Here is a 26,813-nt window from a genome sequence, read left to right on the forward strand (position 1 = left end):
TGCCCATGAAGCACTTATCGCCCTGGTTGAGTGCGCCTTAACAGAAAAAGGAGGAGTCCTTTCCTTTAAACCATAGGCTTGAAAAATCGTCGGTCGGATCCACCTGGAGATAGTGAATCTTGACGCCGCTTGTCCCTTCCTGGGATCATCTGGCAAAATAAACAAAATATTTGTTTTGCGATTGCCTGCAGATACACTCGCTAGATCTTGTGAGCTGTAAAGGTGTAACAACTTTTCCTCCGCTGTCTGCGGATTCGAAAAGAAAGAAGGTAGGACAATATCCTGATTTAAATGAAAAGCCGACACCACCTTAGGTAAAAAGGCAGGATGGGGTCCAAGTACAATTTTGTCTTTATGACAAACTAAATAAGGCTCCTTGCAAGAAAGAGCTGCCAATTCAGATACTCTTCTAGCTAAAAAGATAGCAACCAAAAATGCCAATTTCCTGTTTAAAAGTGTGGCGAATAGGTTCAAAGTGTTGCTTCTGCAACACAGATAATACTAGATTCAGATCCCATGGGCACAAGAGAGACTTGACTGGTGGATTGATCCGTAGTACCGCCTGAATGAAAGCCCACACTAGGGAACGAGATGCAAGTAGTCTTTGAAAGAAGACTGATAGAGCTGATATTTGACCCTTAATGGCACTAAGGGCTAGTTTCATATCCACTCCTAGCTGGCAAGAATCCTGCTTATGTCATATCTTTGACGATTCCATTTGTTGGTTTCGCAACATATGCTTCCCAGACTCTATAGTAAATCAGTCTGGAAGCTGGCTTTCTGGCATAAATAAGTGTAGAAAGCACTGGGCCTGCAATCCCTTTCTTCTTCAGAATGTGGGTTTCAGCAGGCAAACTGTCAAATTTTGCATTTGTAAGGAAGGATGGAACACTGGACCTTGCGACAGCAGGTCATGGCGAAGCGGAAGCTTCCAGGGTGTTCCTACCATCATCTTTATGATCTCAGCGAACCAAGGTCTTATGGACCAATCTGGGGCCACTAAGATTACAGGGATCTTTTCCTCTTTGATCCTGCAGAGTAGCCTCTGTAAAAGGGCTATCGGAGGCAATGCATAGATCAGTGAAACTGATTCCATGGGACCATAAGCGCATCCGATCCGTAGGCCAGAGGATCTCTTGTCCTGGACACAAATTTGTCCAACTTCCTGTTGAATCTGGAGGCTAACAGGTCCTTATCTGGGGTTCCCCATCTCTGGCATATAGCCTGAAAGATCTCGGGGTGGAGAGACTACGCTCCTGGTTAAAGTTGCTGGCGACTCAGATAGTCTGCTTGCCAGTTTTCTACCCCTGGAACGAAGATTGCAGATAGACAAGGCACCTGTTCCTCTGCCCATTTTAGACTGCGATTCACTTCCTTCTGGGCGCCCTGACTGCGGGTGCCTCCTTCCTTGGTGATTGATGTAAGCTACTGCTGTAGCATTGTTGGAATGAATCCGAATTGGGTAACCGTCTAACCTGCTTGTCCAGGTTTTGAGGGCCAAGTATACTGCCCGTAATTCGAGTATGTTGATGAGCAGACTTCTTTTGATTTTGGCCCAGCTTCCTCCCACACAGCTCCCCAGCCATTAGGATGGCATCTGTAGATATCACTCTCCAGGTGATTGGGAGAAAGGATCTTCCTTTCTGCAAGTTCTTGGTCTGTAACCACCAACTGAAGCTTTGGCGCACCTGAGAGGACAGGTGCATGGGTAAGTCTAAGAGCTTGGATCTTTCTGTTCCAGGTGGCTAGAATGCTGCCTTGAAGTAGTCTCAAATGGAAGTGGGCATAAGGGACGGCCTCGAAAGAGGCTACCATCTTGCCTAATAGTCACATGCAAAGGCAGATTGAAGATCTCTTCTTTGCCTTGACTTCGTGGATTAGGTCCTTTAGCGACTTGATCTTTGATTCTGGTAAGAATACCCGGCTTTGGGCTGTGTCTATGATCATGCCCAGATACTCTACCCCTCTTTGGGCTTGTAGAGCATAAAATGACGTGTCCAAGGTCACAAGGAGCCAACATGAGGATAAGATCCTATGTCTTCAGGAAGTCTCCCATGGCTACTCTGGTCTTCAGAGTACTTAACCTGCGAGGGGTGGCTCCTTCACCAGTGAACGCTGACATGTGGATTCAAACCCATGCCTGTCAGGAAGTCTCCCATGGCTGCTCTGGCCGTCAGAGTACCTAACCTGTGAGCTATGGCTGCTTCACTCTTTGTGAGTTTACAATTCATCCTAGGTGCTCCAGGTATCTTATAGTGGTGAGCACTGCGTGATCCAATCCTTCCACGGACTGATCTATTACAAGTAGATTGTTTATATAGGCTGTTATCTTTTTGCCTTGTGCTCTGAGATTGCCCAACAAAGGGGCTAGTACCTTTGTGAATACCCGGGGTGCTGTGGCCACACCAAAGGGTAGAGTCACAAACTGGAAGTGGCGATCTTCTACCACAAACCTTAAAAATCCTTGGTGAGAGGGATGCATAGGTACATGTAAATATGCGTCCTTGATGTCTATGGACGCTATGAACTCCCCACCTTGCAGGGTGGCGGCTACTGATCGAATAGTTTCCATTCAGAAATGGCGAATGTTCAGAAACTGATTTAGCGATCTTAGATCCAGAATGGGTCTGACGTCTCCATTTGGTTTTGGGATCACAAAGGGGTTAGAGGAAAACCTAAACCTCGCTCCTTTAGGGGTACATCTGAGATTACCCCTAGGGACAGTAAGTGACAGTAATCCTTTGAAAAAAGGACGCTCTTTTTAGGAGGAACTTTTGAGTCTTGGGCTTTGAAACCGGGAAGATGTGATTTCTTGAAATTCCAGTTTGTATCCCAAGGATACTGTGGATACTACCCATCTGTCCTGTATTTCTGTCATGCCGCTAAAAACTGACAAAGCCGCCCCCCCCCCCCCCCCACTCGGCTGAGCGGGGGCGCCTCTTCATGCAGAGGCTTTGGGTTTTTGCTTGTTAGCTTTAGAACCCCACTGCTTCTTGTTTCTTTGGGCCTGGTCTTCTTTGGCTTTTGTGGCTGGCTGAAAATGCCGTCGCCACTGGCTGGAGGTAAATCTGCCAAAAGCCGGAGACAGAGAACGTTTGAATCAAGGACGGTTGTTTTTCTTCTTCTCTGGTAACAGCGCAGACTTTCCACTGGAAATCTTTTGGATAGATTTCTCCAACTCTTCTCAGAAGAGGTGTTCACCATGAAAAGGAGAACTCGCTAAAAGTTTTTTGCATGCCAGTTCCGCAGACCAATGCTTTTTTTTTTTAACCATAAAATTCCAAGTTTATTGAAATGCAAAAAAGATGGCATACATACATAAAAAAATTGTGGACCAACATCGCCCAAACATTTAGCGGTACAAGGTTTGATCTAAACATAGTAGGCACTATCGAGCTGTTCATTACATACATGGTCATATATACAGGAGCGCATTAAAACCATTAGTTAGACACATTTGTGTAGAGGAACACGGAGAGGTAAAACTAAGGCTCAACCCAACAGTTCAACTTAGGTCCATTACACAAAATACATTTGGATTGTCCAGAGCCACCCACTCTGGGATTCGGTCGTGTTGAAATAATACATATGTGACAATTGTGACGCTATATAATAATCCTGAACATCAGGAAGAGAACATCCTCCCTCTGTATTAGGATTCTTAAGTAAATGCCACGCTAGTTTATGACGGACTGTGCCCCTAACAAAAGAGTTTAAGAGGTATGTACAAGGGAGTGTGCCATACCATATATAAAATTTTAGGCAGCAAAATAATTTTTACTAAGTTAATTCTACCCATAACCCCTAAGGGCAGTCTCGCCTAGGCCTGGGTTCTAGCCTTAATAATGGCAAACAGAGGTACTACATTAAGAGGGACGTAATCTCTCAAGTTCCTGGTTACCCGCACCCCTAAGTATTTAACTTCCGCAACTCTTTGTAAAGGTAACTCCTGGGACATTACCGGGGGGGGGGGGGGGGGCAACTGGTCAAGGGGGAGAATTCGGGACTTGTCCCAATTAATCCTTAGGCCTGAGCATTTGCCCACCTCCTTAATAATAGTCAAAGCGGCCTGTAACGATTTTCCCTTCCTAAGGCCTATTACCTCCGGGCTCATTCTAATAGCAATAGCCAACGGTTCAGCTGCCAACGCATAGAGCAGTGGTGACAAGGGGCAGCCCTGCCTCGTACCCCGTTCAAGGGAAATCTGTTCTGATAGCCACCCATTCACAAATACTCTGGCCTTTGGGGTCTGGTATAGGAGCTGCACCCAATGAAATTCGGGCCAAATCCATACCATCCCAAGCATTCCCATAGATAAACCCATTTGACTGAGTCGAAAGCCTTGGCCATGTCCAAGGCAACCACTACCCTGGTTCCGCTGTTTTCATGCTAGGCTTGTACGTTCATGAATAACCTCCTGATATTCATGGCGGTATTCTTTCCCGGCAAAAAACCTGTTTGATCGGCATGAATCAGGGTGAGAATGACTGTATTCAGCCTGGATGATAATATCTTGGCTAGTATTTTAATGTCCACTGTTAATAGGGACATAGGTCTATATGATTCTGGATATTGTGGGTCTTTGCCCGGTTTAGGAAGGACAATAATTTGAGCCTCCTGCATGGAGGCGGGAAGCGTGCCAGAATCAAATATGGACTGGAATAGTGCCCTCAGCTTAGGGACAAGCGTCTCCGAGTATGTGGTGTAGGTGGCCTATCCTCTAGGTATGCCAAATATGCCAGCATTTTCCAGGCCTTCTCCCCGTGTTCATACACCTGTGTCTTACAGAAGAAGATGCACTGCTTGGCCTTTTCCATGTGCAATTGTGATATGACTCTAGTCTGCAATTGTACCTTAGTTAAGTTCTCAGGCGTGGGCTGTACATTATACATTTCCTCTAAGTTCTGTAGCGCGTCCTCAGCTCTGCTCACTACTACCTTTGAAGACAGTTTAAGTCTGTTGATCCTGATGTCCAAAATTCTGCTTGAATGTGATTTAAATGCATCCCACCGGGAGTTAATTACTGTGGACCCCTGCCCGTCAGAAAGGAAAAACTGTAATTCTCGTTCTATACTGTCGTGGTCCGTCAAAGCCGTCAGCAAGTAGGAGTTGAGTCTCCACACCCTCCTAGGAGCCTCCCCCAAGAGGGACAGCTGAACCCAACATGGTGAGTGGTCTGATAAGGCCCTAGGTGCAAAACCTGCCCCGCTCACCCTTGGCACGAGTGGAGCAGAGACCATAACATAGTCTATGCGCGACATAGTGGCATGGCTAGTTCAGTGACAAGTATACGCCCGGGTCATTGGGTTTCGCAGCCTCCACACGTCCACCAGGGCAAATTCCCTCATCAGGTGGCCCCGTCTGGACCCCCCTGGTGTTCCCTCGGGACGCGCCGGTCGATCCATAGTCATGTTGAAATCCCCCATCCACACCGCCGGTACCGTCGGGTATCTGGCCATAAATGCCAGGGCCGTGGTGACGACCTCCGAGCAGTACGGAGGGGGGATATAACAAGCAATCAGTAAAATAGGCATTCCGCCGATGCGGGCATGTAGGAACAGATATCTCCCCTGCTGGTCAGACTCAAAAGACACTAGTTCAAATGGAGTGGCCTTGGACACCAATAACGAAACTCCCCTAGAAAAACTGGTATGGGTGCTATGGTAAGCCCAGCCTATCCATGGGCGCTTTAGTGCAGACTGCAAATGACCTGTAACATGCGTCTCCGTCAGGGCCATTACATTAGCCTTCTGTGATTTGAGATAGGCCAGGGCAGCCGTGCGCGTTAATTTTATTTCTCACGCCCCGCACATTCCAAGTCAGGATTTTAACCGAGGTCATGGGATCACCGGTCGAAATCTACTCGGCCGGAGCAGCAGGGTGACAATCTGGTAAAACATTATAGGCATCCTTTCCTTTAACACATCACTGTTACTTGCACCTTCAAATACAGTCATTCTCCTTACATCTCTACAGCACAGAAAGTATTGTAACCAAATAGGGTCACAACGGTGGCCCTGCAAACTTAAATCCCCCCTCCCAGCCCATCACCTCCCCAACCTGGTGTGAGCATTAGTTTCCCAGAAAATATAACCAGTTCCAGAAAAAAAACGTCCAGTAGTAGAGAAACCTGACTGGAGGCACATAACTTTGGTTCTGTGTACATCATGGCATGGCAAACACTGTCCAGTCCCGTAGGGGTGATTGTTCACTGAGCTGCACGTGGAGCTGAAGCGGGAACAAGGAACCATTCCCATGAGGTTTTAAAGGACCCGCTCCTCCTGCTGTTCAACTTATGTCCCACCATGTCATACCCCACTTCTGCACCAATATCCTTTACGGATCTCAAACACATCCGCCACGGCGGGCACATATATTCAAATAGGGAATCTGATTCCCCCTCCGATCCCGAAGGGAGCCGTCCCTATTCCAAATGATCTCTTATAGGATAATATAGAAGCATGGTAAAATCTAGGGTTGTCCCGATACCACTTTTTTAAGACCGAGTACAAGTACCGATACTTTTTTTCAAGTAGTCGCCGATACCGAATACCGATACTTTTTTTAAATGTCATGTGACCGTTTTCAAACCACAATACAAACTAAGGATATTTTCTTTAGAATTATGAAGAACTGGTACATCATGGTGTGGGGCTGTTTTTTAGCATACAGTACTGGAAAACTACATATCATTGAAGGAGTGATCACTGCCAGTGCCACCTATCAGTGCAGCTCATCGATGCCAGTGCCCAAAAGTGCAGCTAGCCAGTGCCACCTATCAGTGCAGATCAGTGCCCATTAGTGCATCAGTGCAGGGAGGCAGCTTATTAGTGCATCTCATCAGTGCCACCCAATCAATGCCAGTGCCACCTATCAGTGCCATCCATTTATGAGTGCCATTCAATCAATGCCAGTGCCACCTATCAGTGCCATCCAATGGCACTGCAGCTGCCTGGACGTGTGGATTTATTATATAGCGGTCGTTGACCGGCCGCCGGGCTCTGGTGAGAGAATTAAGTTTGGGCCTATATTATGATGGGGGCCTGGAGCTGCAGCTCCATCAGCCCCACGGTTAATCTGGCCCTGCCTCTATGCACCGCTCGATGTCACAAAAAAAAAAAAAAAAAAGTATTCTATTTTGGTATCGGGAGTATTTGCACGAGTACGAGTACTAGCGCAAATACTCGGTATCGGTCCCGATACCGATACTGGTATCGGTATCGGGACAACCCTAGTAAAATCCCCCACTTGTGGCCAGGCCAAAACTTGCAAAAATAAAAGTAAAAAATTAAAGTTGTAATAGAAGAGCCCGAGGCAGACATCTGTAGTCTCCCACATCTGGGCCTCATGTAGGCAGTCAAGAGGCACATGTATATGCTCACTCACGGCTTCCCAAAAAAAAAAAAAGCTGTACTCACATGCATCCAAAACCGACTCTATGCTTGTCTCCCTTTCCGATCCAACCAGGCTGCTGCGGACGCTGGTGTGTCAAAAAACTGTACCCGGCCATCCTCTTCCACTCGCAGCCTGGCTGGAAACAGCATGGCATATTTGAGGTTCAGGACACGCAGACGGCGCTTCACATCCTGGTACTGTGATCTCTTCCTTTGCACCTCGTTGGAGAAGTCCGGGAACACCGCCATCTGACCATTTTCCACTCGCATTTTCCCCTTTTCCCTGGATAGGCGCATGATTTTATTCCTATCCCTGAAATTTAGGAATCTGGCAATAAATGTACGGGGGGTGCCCCTTCAGGCGGGGGTTTTGCCGGTATTCTGCTTTTCCACTGCAAACATCGGTGAAAATGCTTCTCTCCCATACACTTTAATTAGGAGGTTCTCCAGGAATCCAGCCGGTTCTCTGCCCTCCACGCGCTCCGGTAAACCTATGAAGCGCAAATTACAGCGGCGGAGCCTGTTCTCCATTTCATCTTGGTGGGAGTGTAGCTGATGAATCTGCCGCTGCATGTCCTTCACATCATGTTGCATGGGGTGTAGCATGTCCTCTGCGGCGCTGATGCGGGCCTCCGTCTCAGAGACTCTCTCCCGGACCGTGGACAGATCCTGTCTCATGAGGGCTATGTCGATCTTTACCTCATCAATTTTAGTAGTGAGGGTGCCCTGAAAGGCGGCTATAGCTTCTAGCACTTTCGCTGTCTCTGCCGCATGGCGATCCTCCCCCTGAGCCTCGTCCGTGCCATCTTTGGCCTGCTCCTCTTCTCCGTCGTGTCGGTATTTGGCCAGTTTATCCGCAGCGGCGGCCGATTTCTTCAGTGGGGACATCTGCCGCTCCGGTCCCGGAGGTTCCAGGCAGGCTTTTGAGTAGTTATAAGTTCAATCTGTGACTCAGGATGGTAGATAGAATTTGCAGCAAGAGGAGCTCCTACGACCCACTTCCTACTCCATCGCTAGCCAGGCCACGCCCTCCCCGCAGACCAATGCTTTAACCAAAGGACTCTGCACATATGTACCAACTGGAGTGTAAGACGAGATGCTTGCTGCATGGAATCTCTCATAGCATCTATTGTAAGACACAAGGCTTTGAGAAAATGTTCCCACAACTTGGCCTGGTCTGGATACAACTCCTTAAGTCCCTCCTTTACACATACCCACTGCAGCTACAGCAGGTTGTGCAACTGCACCTGCTAGTAAGAAGGAGGATTTCAATAAGGATCCCAACCTATTTTCTGAAGGGTCCTTGAACACCTGTGGGTCATCTACTGGCCAAGTCAGGTTTTTGTTCACAGAAGATATGGCTGCATCTACTGCAGGCTAACTCCACTTCTTGGTAAATTCCTCCTCCATGGGGTAAAGAATTTCTTTGGAGGAGAGAAGCGCTTGTCTGGGTGTAACTAGTCTGCGTAAATTAGCTTCTTTAGCAGTGGATGAACTGGAAAAGAGCCTGAACTCTGCAGGGATTTTAATGAACCTAGAGAGGAGACAGGTGATTCTGATAAATCGGAGGCAGGCAGCCTGAATGCAGTATGTACTGCTTCAGCATAACATTGCGCCTGTGATTTTAGCATCTGGGAAGCAGAGAAAGGCTCCTCTGCCTCTGAGCCGTCTGACTCCCCATCCCTGTCCTCTGCAGATATAGCCTCATCTTCCTCCTTCTCCTCTTCAGATCTTTCTGACAGAGGATCTAATGTTAACGAAGGAGATCTGCTTCGCTTTTTGTCCCTTTGTGAGGACTTCGCGATTAAAGTCGCAATCTTTGCTTCCAATTTCTCCATGGCTGCTGCAAAAGTGTCTTTAGTGACATATGCAGGCCCAGATGCCACCGCAGAGACTCCTGAAAGTGGCAATGGATCCTCCTGTATAGGCAAGGCCTACTGGGGAGGATGGTACCGAACAGGCACGGGTAGAGCCCCCTGGCTCCGGCGGTGTTGCCTTTTTACTTTTAGCCCCTGAACCTTTCTTAAGGGAAGACGTTTTTCAGAGCAACAAGCAGAGGTACCAAAATGCATATACTACTGTGCTCAGTTTAGCAATTTACATAAAGTATGCAACTTAAACACCCAGTTTCCTGCAAAGAGTAGGTGTCTCTTTGGTAATGCCCACCAACCACATAGCTTAGGTGTCCCCAAGATGCTATGTCCCGAGGGAGAGCTGCTGCTACCGTCTTTCTTGCTGCCTCTGGCTCCTATTTGGGCGCCATTTTCAAATTTGGTGTCCCGTGCGCGTTTCATGCTAAAGCGCCCCCCGTGCACGCGCGACCTAGACGGCTGCCTGGAGGCATGGGGGACCTTCCCTGTGCCTTTTTGGGAAGAGAAGAGCGGTATGGTGCAGAGTGCTGCAGCAGAAAGCGTGCTTGTGGGTCTGACATGTCTGTGGCTTAAGGTGAGTAAGTTCAAGATTTTTACTCCCACCGGTGGCCAAACTTGAGAAGACACCGCTCTAAAAATATTTTTGGAAAAGGTCATAATAAAGTTTAACTTCCCTTTCCCTTACCTTATCCCCACAGCAGGGTTTAACTGCCTTTACAGACAGTCCCAATCTTCACCCATCTCTGCGGGCTTTGTGTGCCAACCTTCAGGGTTATGGGTTCCTATTTAAAGGATACCTCTTCCCTGGGCCATGTAAAAGACTCTGACCAGGCCTTTTTGCTGCAGTAGCGAAAGTGCTGGAACTTCAGAGCCCAGTCCTCCAAAGAGAGACATTACAGGCAAACACCTCATACGTGAGGCCCGGATCTCATCCAATTTTGTCTTAAATATTTTAGCGTCCTGGATGGACCCGACAGTCTAGCTCTTCTAGCCCTCAAAGGGTTCTTTGAGCTTCCCTTAGCACTTCTCCACGCGTCCAATCCTTAGACACTAGCGAAAAAAGAGGTACTCCCCGGATGGGAGGGGCTATATGGAGGGGAACTGTCTCTGATTGGTTGTGCCAGTGTACAATCACCTCTGGTGAGCATATAACCCATTATCGTAAAACAGTAAAAAATAAAACAATTAAAACTTTTTTTTAAAAAGTCCAAAAGGTTCTATGTAGAACTGTAGCAGCGCTACTTTTAAACCAGCGTTTAAAATTCTTTAATGGATATGGTAAACTCATAGGCATATGATGATAGTGCAGATGGATCACACACAAACTAGTCCTTAAATAAGTGCTCCTTTCACCAAGGGGGGGCGTTCACCACGTGGGGGGATGTTTACTCCCCTGCTGGGGATGCACTCACCACAAGATTGAAATAAAAGGGCCTGAATTATATGTCTGTGTATATCCCGGAAGATGCACTCTCCACCAGCAGGTATGTGAAGTTCAATGTTAATGTTTAGAGACATTTCCTGAGGTGTGGGGAAGAGACCTACAGACTCCAACATTTCCATAGAGAAGGTATGCGGTTTGAACTTAACATACCTGCTGGTGGAGAGTGCATCTTCCGGGATATACACAGACATATAATCCAGGCCCTTTTATTTCAATCTTGTGGTGAGTGCATCCCCAACAGGGGAGTAAACATCCCCCCACGTGGTGAACGCCCCCCCCCCCCTTCATCTGCACTATCATATGCCTATGAGTTTACCATATCCATAGAAGAATTTTGAACGCTGGTTTAAAAGTAGCGCTGCTACAGTTCTACATAGAACCTTTTGGACTTTTTAAAAAAAAGTTAATTGTTTTATTTTTTACTGTTTTACGATTATTGTCATATTTGTTTAGCAGCAGCTGCATCTCATACATATTTATTAATCTGTTACCGATCACTTTGAACTTACGTGCCTAAGCGCTGAGTAGTGCTATATTGTAAGAGGGGCGTTATTAGCACTATTTTTGAATTGATATAACCCATTATGTAATGAATATGGCTCTGTGTTCCGTGGTGTACGATAAAGAAAATATAAAGTTATGCTAAACAGCTAAAGTGAACATGTGCAAAGGCATGAAAAACTTCCAATAAATACATTTTCAAATGGAAAAAACTGAATAAATAATAATGTGTAAATATGAAAACAATCTGTAAAGCAAATCCCAAATTGATTCATAAATATAAAGTCCACTATAATCCAAAACAAGATAAATGGATGATCCTTGAACCATCCACAATGGTGATAGCTATAATGAGTGTCCACCCGTGCAGAAAAATTCTTAAGTGGTATGATCCACGCTCTTCTATGATAGACAATACAACCAGTGAAGTGATATCCACCACCAATATGCATAAGGATCTGCTTACCAGAACCCTGTGGTCCCTTATTATAGGGGACCCAGGGCAGCCTTGAGAGTATAGACACTGCTGGGCTGCCTAGCTCTAAGGACCCGCCGCACTGTTAATCCGCACACTCCAAGGTGATGGATGCCAAGTATGGTATATGATGCGAGAAGGCAAAAAAGCCTTGAATAGTGTAAAACCTCGTAGCTTTATTGACAACTTAAAAACAGATTGCACTTACAATTATATGATGACAGAATTGCCTATAGCCTGCTGCGCCGGCCAGACGCAAAGCAGGCAGACCCGTCTGTCTGGGAACCACGAGCAGTGAGGGAGGGTGACGTCAGCGCGTCGCTCGTTCCGCCCTACTAGTTTTGTGAAAAATCACGTTTTCCAGGGGCATTCTGGAAGACGTGATTTTTCCCGAAACTGACGTCACCTTTCCTCACTGCTTGTGGTTCCCAGACGGACGGGTCTGCCTGCTTTGTGTCCGGCCGGCGCAGCAGGCTATAGGCAATTCTGTCATCATATAATTGTAAGTGCAATCTGTTTTTAAGTTGTCAATAAAGCTAAAGGGTTTTACACTATTCAAGGCTTTTTTGTCTTCTCACATCATATACCATACTTGGCATCCATCACCTTGGAGTCAGGCAGCTCAGCAGTGTCCATACACTCTAGGTTTTTTTTGGAGCTTTATAGCCCAGCAGTGTCCATACACTCAAGGCTGCCCTGGGTCCCCTATAATAAGGGACCACCGGGTTCTGGTAAGCAGATCCTTGTGCCTATTGGTGGTGGATATCACTTCACTGGTTGTATTGTCTATCATAGAAGAGCGTGGATCATACCACTTAAGGATTTTTCTGCACTCATTAAATCTATCACCATTGTGGATGGTTCAAGGATCATCCATTTATCTTGTTTTGGATTATAGTGGACATTATATTTATGAATCAATTTGGGATTTGCTTTACAGATTGTTTTCATATTTACACATATTTATTTATTTCAATTTGAAAATTATTTATTGGAAGTTTTTCATGCCTTTGCACATGTTCACTTTAGCTGTTTAGCGCAACTTTATATTTTTTCTTTTCCATATACCTCCATACAGCGGGCCCAAGCTTATCCCCACAGCGGTCTTCTCATCCCTTGTGCGGCTGGCTGTTTGATTAATGATCGACATCCACCCTGTGTGCAGCTTGCAAGATACTTTTATGTAAGTGTATCTGAATAAAGTGTTACTTGTTTTTACACTCACACTGACCCAGGCAACCTCTATCTGCTGATTTTGTTTATTGGGCAGAAGCCCTCTTTCACCTGGCGGACTGAACTGGTTTAGGTAGAAACCTTGAAAACCTAATTTATTCGGGGCAATGGTTATGACTCCCTGGGAGGAAAGTCCTAACAGGTTCAGGGCTCTTCAGAGAATCCAGGGTAATCCCTTTTGGAGTAGCTGATGCAGGCAGAACTGAAATGTGCAGACTGTGTCACTAAGGACTGAGATAATATTGTGAACTATTGTGAGTCCCAAGTTCTCAAGGTTCTATTCTCCTCATCCTTGTCTGAATGTGCAGAAGCAGCTACAGCCTCATGAAAATCATAGAAGGACTCTGGACGAAATGCGCAAGCATGATTGCAGCACCTGTAATCTGATGCCGCGTACACACGATCGGTCAAACTGATGAGAACGGTCTGATGGACCGTTTTCATCGGACCAAACTGATCGTGTGTGGGCCCCATCTGTTATTTATCCATAGGTTAAAAAAAAAAGCAATCTTGTTTTAAATTTAACCGATGGATACCTAACCGATAGAAAAAAACGATCGTTTGTAGGCACGTCCATCGGTTAAAAATCCACGCATGCTCTGAATCAAGTCGACGCATGCTTGGAAGCATTGAACTTCGTTTTTTTCAGCACGTCGTTGTGTTTTACGTCACCGTGTTCTGACACAATAGTTTTTTTAACCAATGGTGTGTAGGCACGACTGACCAGCAGTCAACTTCATCGGTTAACCGATGAAAACGGTCCATCAGACCGTTTTCATCAGATGAACCGATCGTGTGTACAGGGCATGAGACAGCTAGCATGACTGTGATATTATTATTATTATTATTATACAGGATTTATATAGCGCCAACAGTTTACGCAGCGCTTTACAACATCAGGGAAGACATTATAGTTACAGTACAATTTAATACAGGAATGATCAGAGGGCCCTGCTCGTTAGAGCTTACAATCTAGAAGGGAGGGTGAAGTGGAACAGAGGGTAGTAGATGTGGGGGGTGATCAGGTGGGCAAAGTTAAAATACAGTTGTTAGATGTGGGTAGGATAGGCTTCTCTGAAGAGGAGGGTTTTCAGGGATCCTCGAAAAGCTGAAAGAGAAGGAGATAGACGGATAGTTTGGGGTAAGGAGTTCCATAGGCTTGGAGAGGCTCTGGAAAAGTCCTGTAGACGAGCATGGGAAGAGGTGATGAGAGTGCTAGAGAGCAGGAGGTCTTGAGAAGAACGAAGAGAGCGATTAGGTTGGTATTTGGAGACAAGGTCAGTGATGTAGCAGGGGGCAGAATTGTGGATGGCTTTGTAGGTTGTAGTTAGTATTTTGAATTTAATTCGTTGGGCGAGCGGAAGCCAGTGGAGGGATTGACAGAGAGGAGTAGCAGAGACAGAGCGGTTGGTAAGGTGGATAAGTCTGGCCGCGGCATTCATGATGGATTGAAGTGATACTTAACGGATACTGTGAACTCAGACATAATAGCAGAGAAATCCTCTCTGGACAATACTAAATGGGTCCCCACTTCTCCCCCAGGACAGCAGGCAGATTGAAATGTGGTCACACCAGATAGCCCCTGCCCTTGTGCCTCTGATCCACAATGTGTGTATGTGTGGGAATCCTGCTAGGGAAACTCACAGACCAGTCTACAGGCGGGTGAAGGGTTAACGGACAAAAGAGTTTGCCACTAGATTCACAGGAGACCTTGCATCTGAATAATAATAATAATAATAATAATAACGGTGGTGGTGTGTGGCAAAAGACATTTAAACCTAAATGGGCACACACAGTGGGGCATCCAGGCCTAGGGGATGGCACCAAATAAAAAACAGTTTCTTTCAACAAATAGAGCTTTCTTTTGGTGGTATTTGATCACCACTGGGGTTTTTATTTTTTTGCTAAACAAACTAAAAAATACCGACATTTTTAAAAAACATTTATTTTCTTTGTTTCGGTTATAAAATGTTGTTTTCTCCTTCATTGACGGGCACTGATGAGGTGGCACTGATGATGAGGCACTGATATGTAGAATTGATGGGCTATGATATGCAGCACTGATGGGCAGCACTGATGATGTTTTGACAGGTGTTACTGTAGGGCACCAATTGACAATGTGATGGGCACCGACTGGCATTGTGGTGGGCACTAATTGGCACTTTATTGGGCACTGACAGGCGATCCGGGGGGGGGCACTGACTGGCAGATGAGTATGTTTTTGTTCGCCTGTGGTGGAACATCTGATGGGGCTGCACTGATTATCAGCACAGACCCCCCTCTGACAGGGAGAGCCACCTATCGGCTCTTCCTGTCAGCGCGAACTGAGGAATGCCGTTTACCGGCACTTCCCGGTTGACTAGATGATCAGCCGTTATTGGTCACAGCTGATCACGTGGTAAGAAGCCTCTGTCAGAGGCATGTTATCCTGCTGGACGTCATATGATGCCCAATGAGGATAACAGAACCACTTCCCATACGTCAATCTGTTATATGCAGGGCGGGAAGTGGTTAATGATATGAGCAGTGGCTCTGCAGTGAGATCTTAACACAGAGCAAATACAAATAAGATATCAAAAGAGCAGGATAATAAAAAAAAATTACGATATTAAATAATGCAAGGATACTATAAAGTATCCATACAATTTTCTCTTTTTAAAGAATAACTGCAAAATAAAGTCCGAGTGCAAATAGAATAATATTTAGAATAAAGTGCAAAATGAATGTGCAAAAATGTAATCCTCTTCAGAAATGTTCAAAGATAGCCATGTAGATAGTGAACGTCCATCACCATTACAACATCCCAGCCGTGAGGGATGCAGGTTTACTAAATTTATAGGACCCTTGTCAAGTCACCCATGGCCAGATGACAGATGCACACCATTGGAGTCAGGAGTGCACCACTATGGTAGTGGACCCTAAGGCTGACTGCTGCGGATGCAGCTCTGGGTGGTTCAGGAAAGCAGGTCCACTGGAGCACCAACACGGATTCCACTGGGAGCTAGAGCATAAGATTTCCTAGGGCACATTGTCTAAGAGCCAGCAGGTGTTCACCAGAGCTTTTAGTGGCGAGGGTGGACTGCGCTGCAACTGGCTCTGGGTCGTGGTCCCCAGGGTCTCCCAGCTCCCAGTGACCGGTCTCTAAGCTGACACAAGTGAGAGGTAAGCAGACAGACAGACATAAATATTAGTTGAAAATTCATGACAACCCTCTAATGAAAGAGAAGTCAGTAGAGCATATATGGCCAAACACCCTGGCCAGGGTTTTCCCAAAGCTCTCCTACAGGATTCACTCGAGGACAGGAGTGTGTATTGTGTTGGTCAGCTCAATCATAATACATTGGAAACATAAGGACATAAAAGAGAAAACTCCACATAATGTAAAACCATTTTGGTTTGCTTTATTAAAAAGTTTAAGGTGTAATGCTTTAAAATCTTACAGCAAAAAATGTCCCGCACTTCTGGGAACAAGCAATGACGTCAACACATCGCTTCCCCTATGCATTTCGTCACACGTGACATTGTCTGGGGCACGGGTGCTATCGCTGCATATATACAGGTTGTGTAACCAAGCCTCGCTCTGAGCCACAGGCTTGTCATTCGGAGCAGCAACCAAGCCTCAGCCCTGGTTATTACAGACCAGGAAATACCTATAAAACAGTTTAACCAGACCTCAATACGAAACCCATTGTGTTATATAATTTGGTAAGAACTTGAAAAGCACCCAAATAACCCAAACAAACTAAAATTGGTGGAATAAGAAATTTCCTATCCACATCGGTAACAGCACATAGGGTGTCTATTACACTCCACTAGCAATTAAACATTGGCAAACCCAGAAATTGGCTTTAAACCTTCATATGGAGACACCGGATGACATGAACGTATTATGGCCATCTAGTGGACAAAAATAAAATGGCCATTGCCAAGGTAAATATTGGTTTGTTTAAAAATTAAAAAAATAGATATCAATAGAATGCCTGCTCACAAAAAAAAGGAAGAAGTATATAAACCTTGCCTTTAGGTCATAACTGTGTCTCAGAGCGAGAATGGATTTTCATGAATCAAATATAATAAATGCATAATGAAAAATATAGAATAAAAATGATTACATAGCAACCTATATTTACCACAATTCAAAAATCATACCCGTAGTAATTTTTTGTATGATTAATTTATTACTATGTAAAATATCAAAAAACTTAAAATAACCACATAAAACATACATTCATCACCCCCAAAAAAGGGGAGGGCCTGCAAAAAAAAAATATATAAAGAGGAGAGGAATAAGAGGAAAAGGAGAAAACCTTATCCTATGAAATATCTATAAAAGCCTTTACATCTATATCCACGTTTAATCCATGAGTAAACACACAATGGTCCTCAAGTGAATCCTGTAGGAGAGCTTTGGGAAAACCCTGGCCAGGGTGTTTGGCCATATGCTCTACCGACTTATTTCATTGGAGGGTCCTATAAATTTGTTAAGCCTACTTTCCTTATTGATGTGATGGCGTCACGGCTGGGAGGTTGTAATGGTGATGGACGTTCACTATCTACACGGCTGTCTTTGAACATTTCTAAAGAGGAAAGGATTAAATTTTTGCACATTCATTTTGTACTTTATTCTCAACATTTGCACTTGGACTTTATTTTGCAGTTATTCTTAAAGAAAGAAAATTGTATTGACTCTTTATAGTATCATTGCATTATTTAATATTGTAAAATGATTTTTATCATCATTGTTAATTTAGCATGGTTCTTTTGACCTCTGTGATACCCAGGCTCCCATAGGAGTGCAAGGCTCAGGCTTACTATAGATGTCTTCTCCTGCAGACTCTCATCAGGCGGAAGGGTGGGGAGGAATGGACAGGCCCCTACCTTTAGGATTTTAACCTTTACAGCGGCCATACCCACTAAAGGGGTCTTCAGCAGGAAAACGTATCCTTATTCTCCACATATTAAAACTCCCGCATTACATATTGCAGGTGCTTTGTCTCCTTCTACCCCCTCCTCTTGGTGGTCCAAGTACGTGGCTCCTAGTAAGCCCTGTGAATTAGAGGCTCGCCTGGAGAATGCGGAGGGGCCACACAGAAGCCTCGGGATCATTGAACACAATTGCTTTTAAATTCTGGTTAGGTGTTGCACCTCTATGTTTCCATCAATTGAATGGTAAATATATCATTATACAAATGAAGATATGTCTTGTTTGAAATGAAATGATAATGAACATTGTTAATAATGTCCATATAAGCTAAAAAAGTCTTTTAGAGTAACAAATCCCCCATAAGACCACAAATGTAGGGGTCAAAATGCATTGGGGTACTCATGTGTAGTGCATAATGTAATGTAACAACATTGTCTTAATGTGCATTCCTTATCATCAATGATGGTAATTTTTGTTGTTTGAATGTTCTAACCAGAGCTCATATTTAAAATGTTGTGTAAAAAAACCAGAAATGTATCCTTTTGACTACAAAAATAAAATACATTTTAAGCCAATACTTTTTGATGGTTATCTTGCTGCTGAAAACCCCCCCAGGGGAATCCTTCCATGTTTTAAACAATTTTGGTGTGTGCAGCCCTGCTGACTCTCACGTGTGTTCTTTCCATGATAGGCTTACTATAGATATCTTCTCCTGCAGACTGCCATCAGGCAGAAGGGTGGGGAGGAATAGACACTAGACCCTACCTTTAGAATTTCAACCCTTACAGTGGCCATACCCCCTAAAGGGGTCTTCAGCAGAGACAGGGTTATACCAGATGGGTGCACCACAACCCTGGACCTGTAGAGCACTCCTTGGCTGCCTTTTCAATTTTCACTACGTGCCTAGCTAAACGCCTCTACTGGAGTCCAATGCTAGATTACACATTACAGGCTGGCCTCACATTGTCCTCATTGTAGTGGGGCTTCGGATACAGCCTCCAAGGTTATGCCAAGGGTAAAAAAAACGTCAAATTGGAGAACCAGGGGCTCTGCAGCTTCTGAAGAAGCTTGCTAGAAGAAAATAATATTGATGAAAAGAAGTTTGTAGCTTCTATCAGAGCAGCGAGAAGACATCCTCTTCTCCTTGAACAGTAGCAGAAAATGGGGAATGCTGGGAGTGGGAGGGGTTATAATGGGTTGTCGTTATAGCTTTGTTTGCCAGTGTAAAATCCCCAGACGACAACAGCATAACTCATCGGGTCCAGAAAAATTGTAATTGTAAATGTAATTCTTATGGAAAAAAGTTTTGGCTATAGAAACACTTAAAAATGACCTTGTGCCTACAGCATGCACACTTAAGGTACATATCCTGAAAATGCAGTAGAAGTAAGCCCTCATTAACCTCTGTATTATAAGCATTGTGGAGAAAGATAATTTTCAACGTTTAGAACATACAGTATCTCACAAATGTGAGTACACCCCTCAGATTTTTGTAAATATTTTATCATAACTTTTCATGTGACAATACTGAAGAAATTACACTTTGCTACAATGTAAAAGTAGTGAGTGTACAGTTTGTATAACAGTGTAAATTTGCTGTCCCGTCAAAATAACTCAAAACACAGCCATCAATGTTTAAACAGCTGGCAACAAAGGTGAGTATACCTCTAAGTGAAAATGTCTAAATTGGGCTCAATTAGCCATTTTCCCTCCCCAGTGTCATGTGACTCTTTAGTGTTACAAGGTCTCAGGTGTGAATGGGGAGCAGGGGTGTTAAATTTGGTGTTATCGCTCTCACTCTCTCATACTGATCACTGGAAGTTCAACATGGCAAAGAACTCTCTGAGGATCTGAAATATATATTTTTTTGCTCTACATAAAGATAGCCTAGGCTATAAGAAGATTGGCAAGACCCTGAAACTGAGCTGCAGCACAGTGGCCAAGACCATACAGCGGCTTAACAGGACAGGCTCCACTCAGAACAGGCCTTGCCATGGTAGACCAAGGAAGTTGAGTTCATGTGCTCAGCGTCATATCCAGAGGTTGTCTTTGGGAAATGCTCAGACCATATGCTGCACACTGCATCAAATTGGTCTGCATGGCTATGGTCCCAGAAGGAAGCCTCTTCTAAAGATAATGCACAACCAGGTGAGGAGTACAAACCCCAAACACACCTCCAAGATGACCACTGCCTTGCTAAAGAAGATGAGAGTAAAGATGATAGACTGGCCAAGCATGTCTCCAGACCTAAACCCTATTGAGCATCTGTGGGGCATCCTTGAATGGAAGGTGGAGGAGCACAAGGTCTCCAACATCCACCAGCTCCCTGATGTCGTCATGGAGGAGTAAAAGGGGACTCCAGTGGCAACCTGTGAAGCTCTGGTGAACTCCATGCCCAAGAGGGTTAAGGCAGTGCTGGAATAAATGGTGGCCACACAAAATTCTGACACTTTGGGCCCAATTTAGACATTTTCACTTAGGGGTGTACTCACTTTTGTTTCCAGCGGTTTAGACCGTATTGGCTGTATGTTCTTTTATTTTGTGCTGGACTCCAGGACAGGTTAGTGTGCTGATATTAAAAGTCAGCAGCTGCAGTATTTGTAGCTACTGGCTTTTAATATTTTTTTTCAGGGGACATCCGCTTTAAGACTCTTTAGGAAAAAATAACTTTACAGTAAAAGTAGCTAGAAGTCAGGAGTGACTTGTTTTAAAGCTCCTTTTACTGCTTGTTAATAATACATAAATAGTTAAAATGTCCATAGTCTAGACACAGGCGCACTTTAATATTATAGCAGAACTTCACCCTAAAAGGGAATTTTTTATTTTTTGTTGTTCCCCCCACGTAGTGCTTTTTGACGTTTGGGAGTGGGAAACCTAGTTTCAGTAGGTACCTGCTACCACTTCTGGTCAGATCACCTAAGTGATTACACCAGAAATTCGCCTCCCCTCCTCTCCTGCCTGCAATCTCCTTGGAAAGGTAAGCGTCCTTTTAACGAAAGTCAGGAGCTACAGTATTTGTAGCTGCTGACTTATTTTTTTTCAAACAGGCTAAAAATCCTCTTTAGGCAGAAGAAAATTGAAAGGAAGTGAAAAGGAACCCAACGCTCCACCTGTTGGCAGAAAATGGCAATGCAACACATTAAGCAATAATTCATACTTACTTGACTAAAATAAAAATATAAGAATACAATTAAATCAAAAGTAGGAATACCATTTACAGCTAAAGCAAGGTCTCAAAAATGTATCATCAGAATGTTAAACCTATATTGACATCAGATCCTGATCTATGAAAACCGTCAGGCCACATATAGGTCAGGCATTTAGGGCCAGATTCACAGAGAATTGAACAGGCGCAGCGTATCAGAGATACGCTACACCGCCGTATCTTACCTGGCGGAATTTCGAATCCAGGAAGATTTTGCGCCGTAAGTTACGGCAGCGTAGTGTATTTCTCGGCGCGTATTTCAAATTGGGCGGGTAGGGGGCGTGATTCATTTAAATGAAGCGCGTCCCTGCGCCGATTGAACTGCGCATGCTCCGTTTTGAAATTTCCCACCGTGCTTTGCGCGAAATGACGTCGCACCGACGTCATTTTTTGAACTTCGACGTGAGTTACGTCCTTTCCTATTCACGGACGACTTACGAAAAAAAAAATATTAATTTAAGTTTGACGCGGGAACGACGGCTATACTTTAACATGGCAAGTCTATCTATACGCCACTAAATAGCAGCTTTAACTATACGCCGGGAAAAGCAGACTAGCGACGACGTAAGAGAATGCGACGGCCGCGTGTACCTTCGTGGATCGACGGAAAAAGCTAATTAGCATACCCGACACGGAAAACGACGCAAACTCCACCCAGCGGGCGCCAAAGTATTGCACCTACGATCCGAAGGCGTACGAAGCCGTATGCCTGTCGGATCGAAGCCAGAAGCCGACACATCTTGGTTTGAGGATTCAAACTAAAGATACGACACGGCAAATTTGAAAGTACGCCGGTGTATCAGTAGATACGCCGGCGTACGTCTTCTGTGAATCTGGCCCTTAGTACTTAATCTGTAAGTCTGTGAGCATATCCAGTAACTATTATTGCAAATTTGATCATTTAAGGACTGTTCCCCTTTCTTTGAAAATGTATACTGTGGTAGGCTGAATTGAGAAGAAGGGGTTTAGTGGAACCGAACATTGCAAATGAGCACAAGAAGGTATCTCTGCGCTTCTCGTTCTCAGAAAAGTGTGTGTGTTTAGCAAACTTTACACCCACTGGAATGGGACCAATGTAGGCGTGCCAGTTCCAGTTTTGCAATGCAAAAAAACACAGAGAAACTACAAAAAGCAGCATAAAGGTATTGGCTGTGTATAACTATTAAATCTATACAAATAAGGAAGGGGGGTCGTAAACTACAACAGCTTCATGTCTTAACAAGATTTCTGATGCACAATTGAAATCCTGAGGGTGAAATCGAAATGACTATAAATGGCAATGCATGAAGCTCTGGAATCTACCGGTGATTATGAAAGTTACAAATACTTTACCTTATTGCTGGTATGAAAATGGCACAATTACAGTCATGCGAAAAGTATACCCCATGGAAATTGCTGATTTTCCAACATATTTAAATTCCCAAACATTATATCTTTATTTAAATACTGCCTGCATATAAAAGGTTTTATGCTTAAAAATAAGGGGGCTTTCATGCTGATGCTGTGCGTTTTTCTACAGCGTGGGTGCAGCACAGTGTACCTGTGGTTTTTCTGCAAGTAACCTATGCTTTGCCATAGGCTTCTATAACATTGGGCGGTTCTGCACGCAGGACTTTTGGTGCGCTTTCAGAAAACACATCAAAGCCGCCTGTCGCCTGATCTAATAGAAGTCTATGTAAAGAGCAGGTAACCAGCATGAAAAAGTACACCAAGCTGCAGGAAAACTGAACCACATCAGTATGAAAACACCCTAACACAAAGTAAAAAATGTCTTTTCCATTATAAAATATCAACAGATGCATCCGTGTTGTGCAAAACGTAAGTACTTTGGTCTCAGAAACTGGTATTGTCCCTTTACCAGAAATGACTCCTTGTAGATGTTTTGCATTGATCTCGAATCAACTCTAAAATTTCTGACCACCTCTCCATACAAAATTCCTTCAGTTGCAAGATGTTTGAGGGTTTCCTTGCATAACTGCCCATTCCCCCCCCCCCCCCCCCAACATTCCAATCCAATAAGGATTTGACTAGGCCATTCTGTGTGCTTAAGATCATTATTGTGATGCAAAATCTATTTCAACTTGTGGCAGATAGCCTCACACGCTTACACTTTAATATGATACAGAACGCATAGTTGATTCAATGGCTGCACGCTGCCAAGGCTGTAACCCCAACCCATAACGTTTATACCACAATGCTTCATAGTCTGTATGAGGTTCTTCTTCTGAAATACTGTCTTTGGTTTGAGTCAAACATGTCAATTGTTCCTTTTGCCAAACAGCTCTATCCTGGATTCATTAAGCCATAGCACATTGTGCTAGAAGGCCTATATGTTCATTGGCAAACTATAATCTTGCTCCAATGTTCCTTTTTGAACCACAATGACTTTTTCCTGGCACACTTCCCATGTAGGATAAAATTATGCCATCTCTAAATGTAGATGCATGCAGTTTGACAACAACTGTTAAAAGTTACCTGCAGATCTGGAAGATTTATTTTAGCATCAGACAGCTCTTGGTCTGAATTTGCTAGGCCAGTCAGTCCAGGACAAATCTCCCTCATTTGTAGATACATTTTCCCTTATAGTGGATGGATTGATTTTAATTAACTCTGTGATCTTTTTAAATCCCTTGCGATACATCCAGGCACCCAACAGCTTCTGAGCGCCTCAGAGAACTCCATTGATATTGGCAGAAAGAACACACCACACATCAATAGTAAAGAAAACACCAGACTTTAGATATCTGTGGTTTAAATTAGACATGTCCCACGTGCACACTCCCTAAGGCCCCTTGCAGATGAGCCGGACTCTGCCAAGCACATCCACCTGCTCAGGGAGGGATCCGTCCTGTGATCCCCATGCTTCTATATGGGACGTTCGGATGGAAACTGACTACTTGTCTGTTTCCATCCGACTGTCATCCAACCTGCTGGATAGATGGGGAACGGATCCCCATCTGTCTGTTTTTAGCTGACCGAATTAGATGCTAGCACAGGTGTCCGCTAGTGTGATTACTTTTTCCACGTGACAAATCTGAAGTTTTGTTCATTTTGATTATGAGAATGAAAATTATGTGCAAGTATATCACCTTATATGTAGACACAGCTTGAACAATGACCTATTAGTTGCCTTTTTTTTTTATAAAAAAGCTCAATTTCACAAATTCCCTAAAGCATAAATAACATTCAATAGTGTAGCAGCAAGCTTACCTTCAGATAATTTATGTTCAATCAGTAAGCCCCATTCTCTGGAAAACAAGCTATTTTCAAAACTTGTCTTCAGGCTAGCTGCTGGCTACCATTTCCTGTTGTGGAGACCAGTAACCACAGTGTGCCATCTATGTGCTGGGTGACTGGTCTCCTCACTGCCCCCCCAGCAATTCTAAGCAGCTCAGATGTCATAATAGAAGCAGGAAGATGCTAGCTGCTGATGCACTTTACTATGCCTCTCTGTCTTGCTCTGTCCCTGAGCCTTCATCCACTGATCAGTGTCCTGCAACACTTGAGTAGAAGAAAACGCACAATGGTGTAAGTCTTGCTGTCTGAGGTGCCTCTGCACCCTGAAGTTTAATCCACGGATCAGTATTCCGCAACTCCTGTCTATGATCGCTGAGTATAAGGCTTCAATGTAGCAGACCTTCTATCTGCCTCTAGTGCAGTACTTCTTCTACCCTGAAGTATAAACCCACTGATCAACATCCTGCACCTCCTGGCTAGGAGCTCATGACACTGACAGCAAAGTAAAATGCTGTAGTAGAGTAGACTTGATGTCTGCTCTGATGTCTCTCTCTCTCTCCATCCCCCTGTAATTAGATCTACTGATCAGCTGCCTGGGAGCTCTGGGTACAGTGTGTGTGAGGTTTTAGTGGAGTAGACTTGGTATCTGCTCTGCTGTACCTCTTGCTGCTTGCTTCCCTGAGCCCCAATCAGCAACAGAGATCTTAATGGTAGCAGTAAAACTTCAGTTTCTAAAAAAAAAAAAAAAAATTATGTTCATGCTTGGTCTGTTAACTAAATGTGTAACACTTATATAATTTACTATTTAGTGATGGGGGAGAGTGTGGCCAGTCTCTGTCTGGCACCATTACATTACTAGCTAATTTTACTTGGATACTCCGAGGGGACCTATGATGAAGTCACAGGAAATATACAGAAGAATATCCCCTCAAAAGGAAACAGACAATTTATAGTTAGTTATTATTATTTAGCTTTAAATACTGCCTTAGATATTAAAACAGGCATGTCAAACTCAAAACTGGTGGACCATGCAAGGGATCAAAATTTGTCTGCAGAAAGCCACACCTGTTTTGTTCTAGAAACATTACATTGTAAAATGGAGTTATTTTGCACATAAAAATTACTTAAGCTGTTGCAGTAATTAGCTGGACAGCAACTAGGGCTTCTTGCAATTTGAAGGACATCTTCTACTTTGGTAACCCCCATCCCTGAGGGCAACTTCAATAAAAGTGAAGCTATCTTCAATCTTAAAATACTCAGGGTCGTACGAGGTCCCAAACATACCAGTCTGACATACCTACCCTAAAATAAACCTGTAATGCAAAAAAATACTCAGGCTACCACTGCTGACTTCCTTCTGATAACTAATTATCATGTAGCGAAGACAGATTCTGAACATCTGCATATTAGTGTCAAAAATATAGAAGCCTATGGGTAAACATCAGTTACAAAAAGTCACAGAAAACCTGGAGGATGTCATCAGGCTCTGCATGCACTCCGAACTATGAATACATGTAAAAGCACTTGCAGGCAGCTGACACAGATTGAGCCTAATGGAGAAAAAGTACTTCTGGTACTTAGAATGTTTTATGTTGACATGCTGGAAAAAGGCAAGTTTTTTCACATAATACTTACCATCAAACTCAGGAAAGTAATCTACAAGGTGAGAGTACATGATCTTGTCTTCAAGAAGGTCCTTCTTATTGAGGAACAAGATTACTGAAGAATTCTGGAACCAGGGATATGTGATAATCGTTCTAAAAAGAGCCTTGCTCTCCTCCATCCGGTTCTACAAAGAAAATACAAATATAACCACCATGAAGTTCTTCTGTTTGAGCAGAGATTCCATATGAATCAAATAAAGTAAGGAGACTGGATTTCAATGGTTCAGTTTTTGATGTTTTGAGAAAAAAAAATACAAGGTCATGCAGTGCAAAATGCTGGGGGTAAGAAATGAGGAGAAAGCACCAAGCCCAGCAAAGGTTGGATGCAAAATATCCTTCACACTGTGAATAGTAATGAAAAGTCAAACACATGGCATCTAAATCGTACAAAAAAAAAAAAATGTTTTTAAACCCCAAGGCTCGGTTTACATAATGCCGCGTACACACGGTTAAACCGATGAGAATGGTCTGATGGGCCGTTTTCATCGGTCCAAACCGATCGTGTGTGGGCGCCATCGGTTATTTAACCATCGGTTAAAAAAAGCCAACTTGTTTTAAATTTAACCGATGGATTCCTAACCGATGGGAAAAAAACGATCGTTAGTAGGCACAACCATCGGTTAAAAATCCATGCATGCTCAGAATCAAGTCGACGCATGCTCGGAAGCATTGAACTTCATTTTTCTCAGCATGTCGTTGTGTTTTACGTCACCGCGTTGGACACAATCGGATTTTTAACCGATGGTGTGTAGGCGCGACGAACCATCAGGCAGCTTCATCGGTCCGTTCTCATCGGATGGACTGATCGTGTGTACACGGCATTACGTGAACCAGACCAACTTTCAATGAAGCCGGTTCATGTACA

General features: G+C 44.1%; 1 protein-coding gene across 3 annotated transcripts in view; it reads right to left on the reverse strand.

The window, feature by feature from the left end:
• LOC120909973 (guanine nucleotide-binding protein subunit alpha-11) overlaps positions 1 to 26,813 on the reverse strand; it is a 142,303-nt gene that overhangs the window by 23,715 nt on the left and 91,775 nt on the right. Inside the window, exons 6-7 of one of the 3 annotated variants that reach the window (XM_040321788.1) lie at positions 25,920 to 26,073; positions 16,225 to 17,495 (exon numbers count right to left, since the gene is read on the reverse strand). In XM_040321788.1, the coding sequence (XP_040177722.1) occupies positions 17,389 to 17,495; positions 25,920 to 26,073 (261 nt within the window). In that variant the 3' untranslated portion in view covers positions 16,225 to 17,388. Of the gene's footprint in view, positions 1 to 16,224; positions 17,496 to 21,853; positions 25,835 to 25,919; positions 26,074 to 26,813 lie in introns of those variants that run through there. The other 2 variants (XM_040321798.1, XM_040321780.1) reach the window with 2 other exon arrangements.

Source organism: Rana temporaria, chromosome 1 (assembly GCF_905171775.1).
Source record: "Rana temporaria chromosome 1, aRanTem1.1, whole genome shotgun sequence".
NCBI lineage: Eukaryota > Metazoa > Chordata > Amphibia > Anura > Ranidae > Rana > Rana temporaria.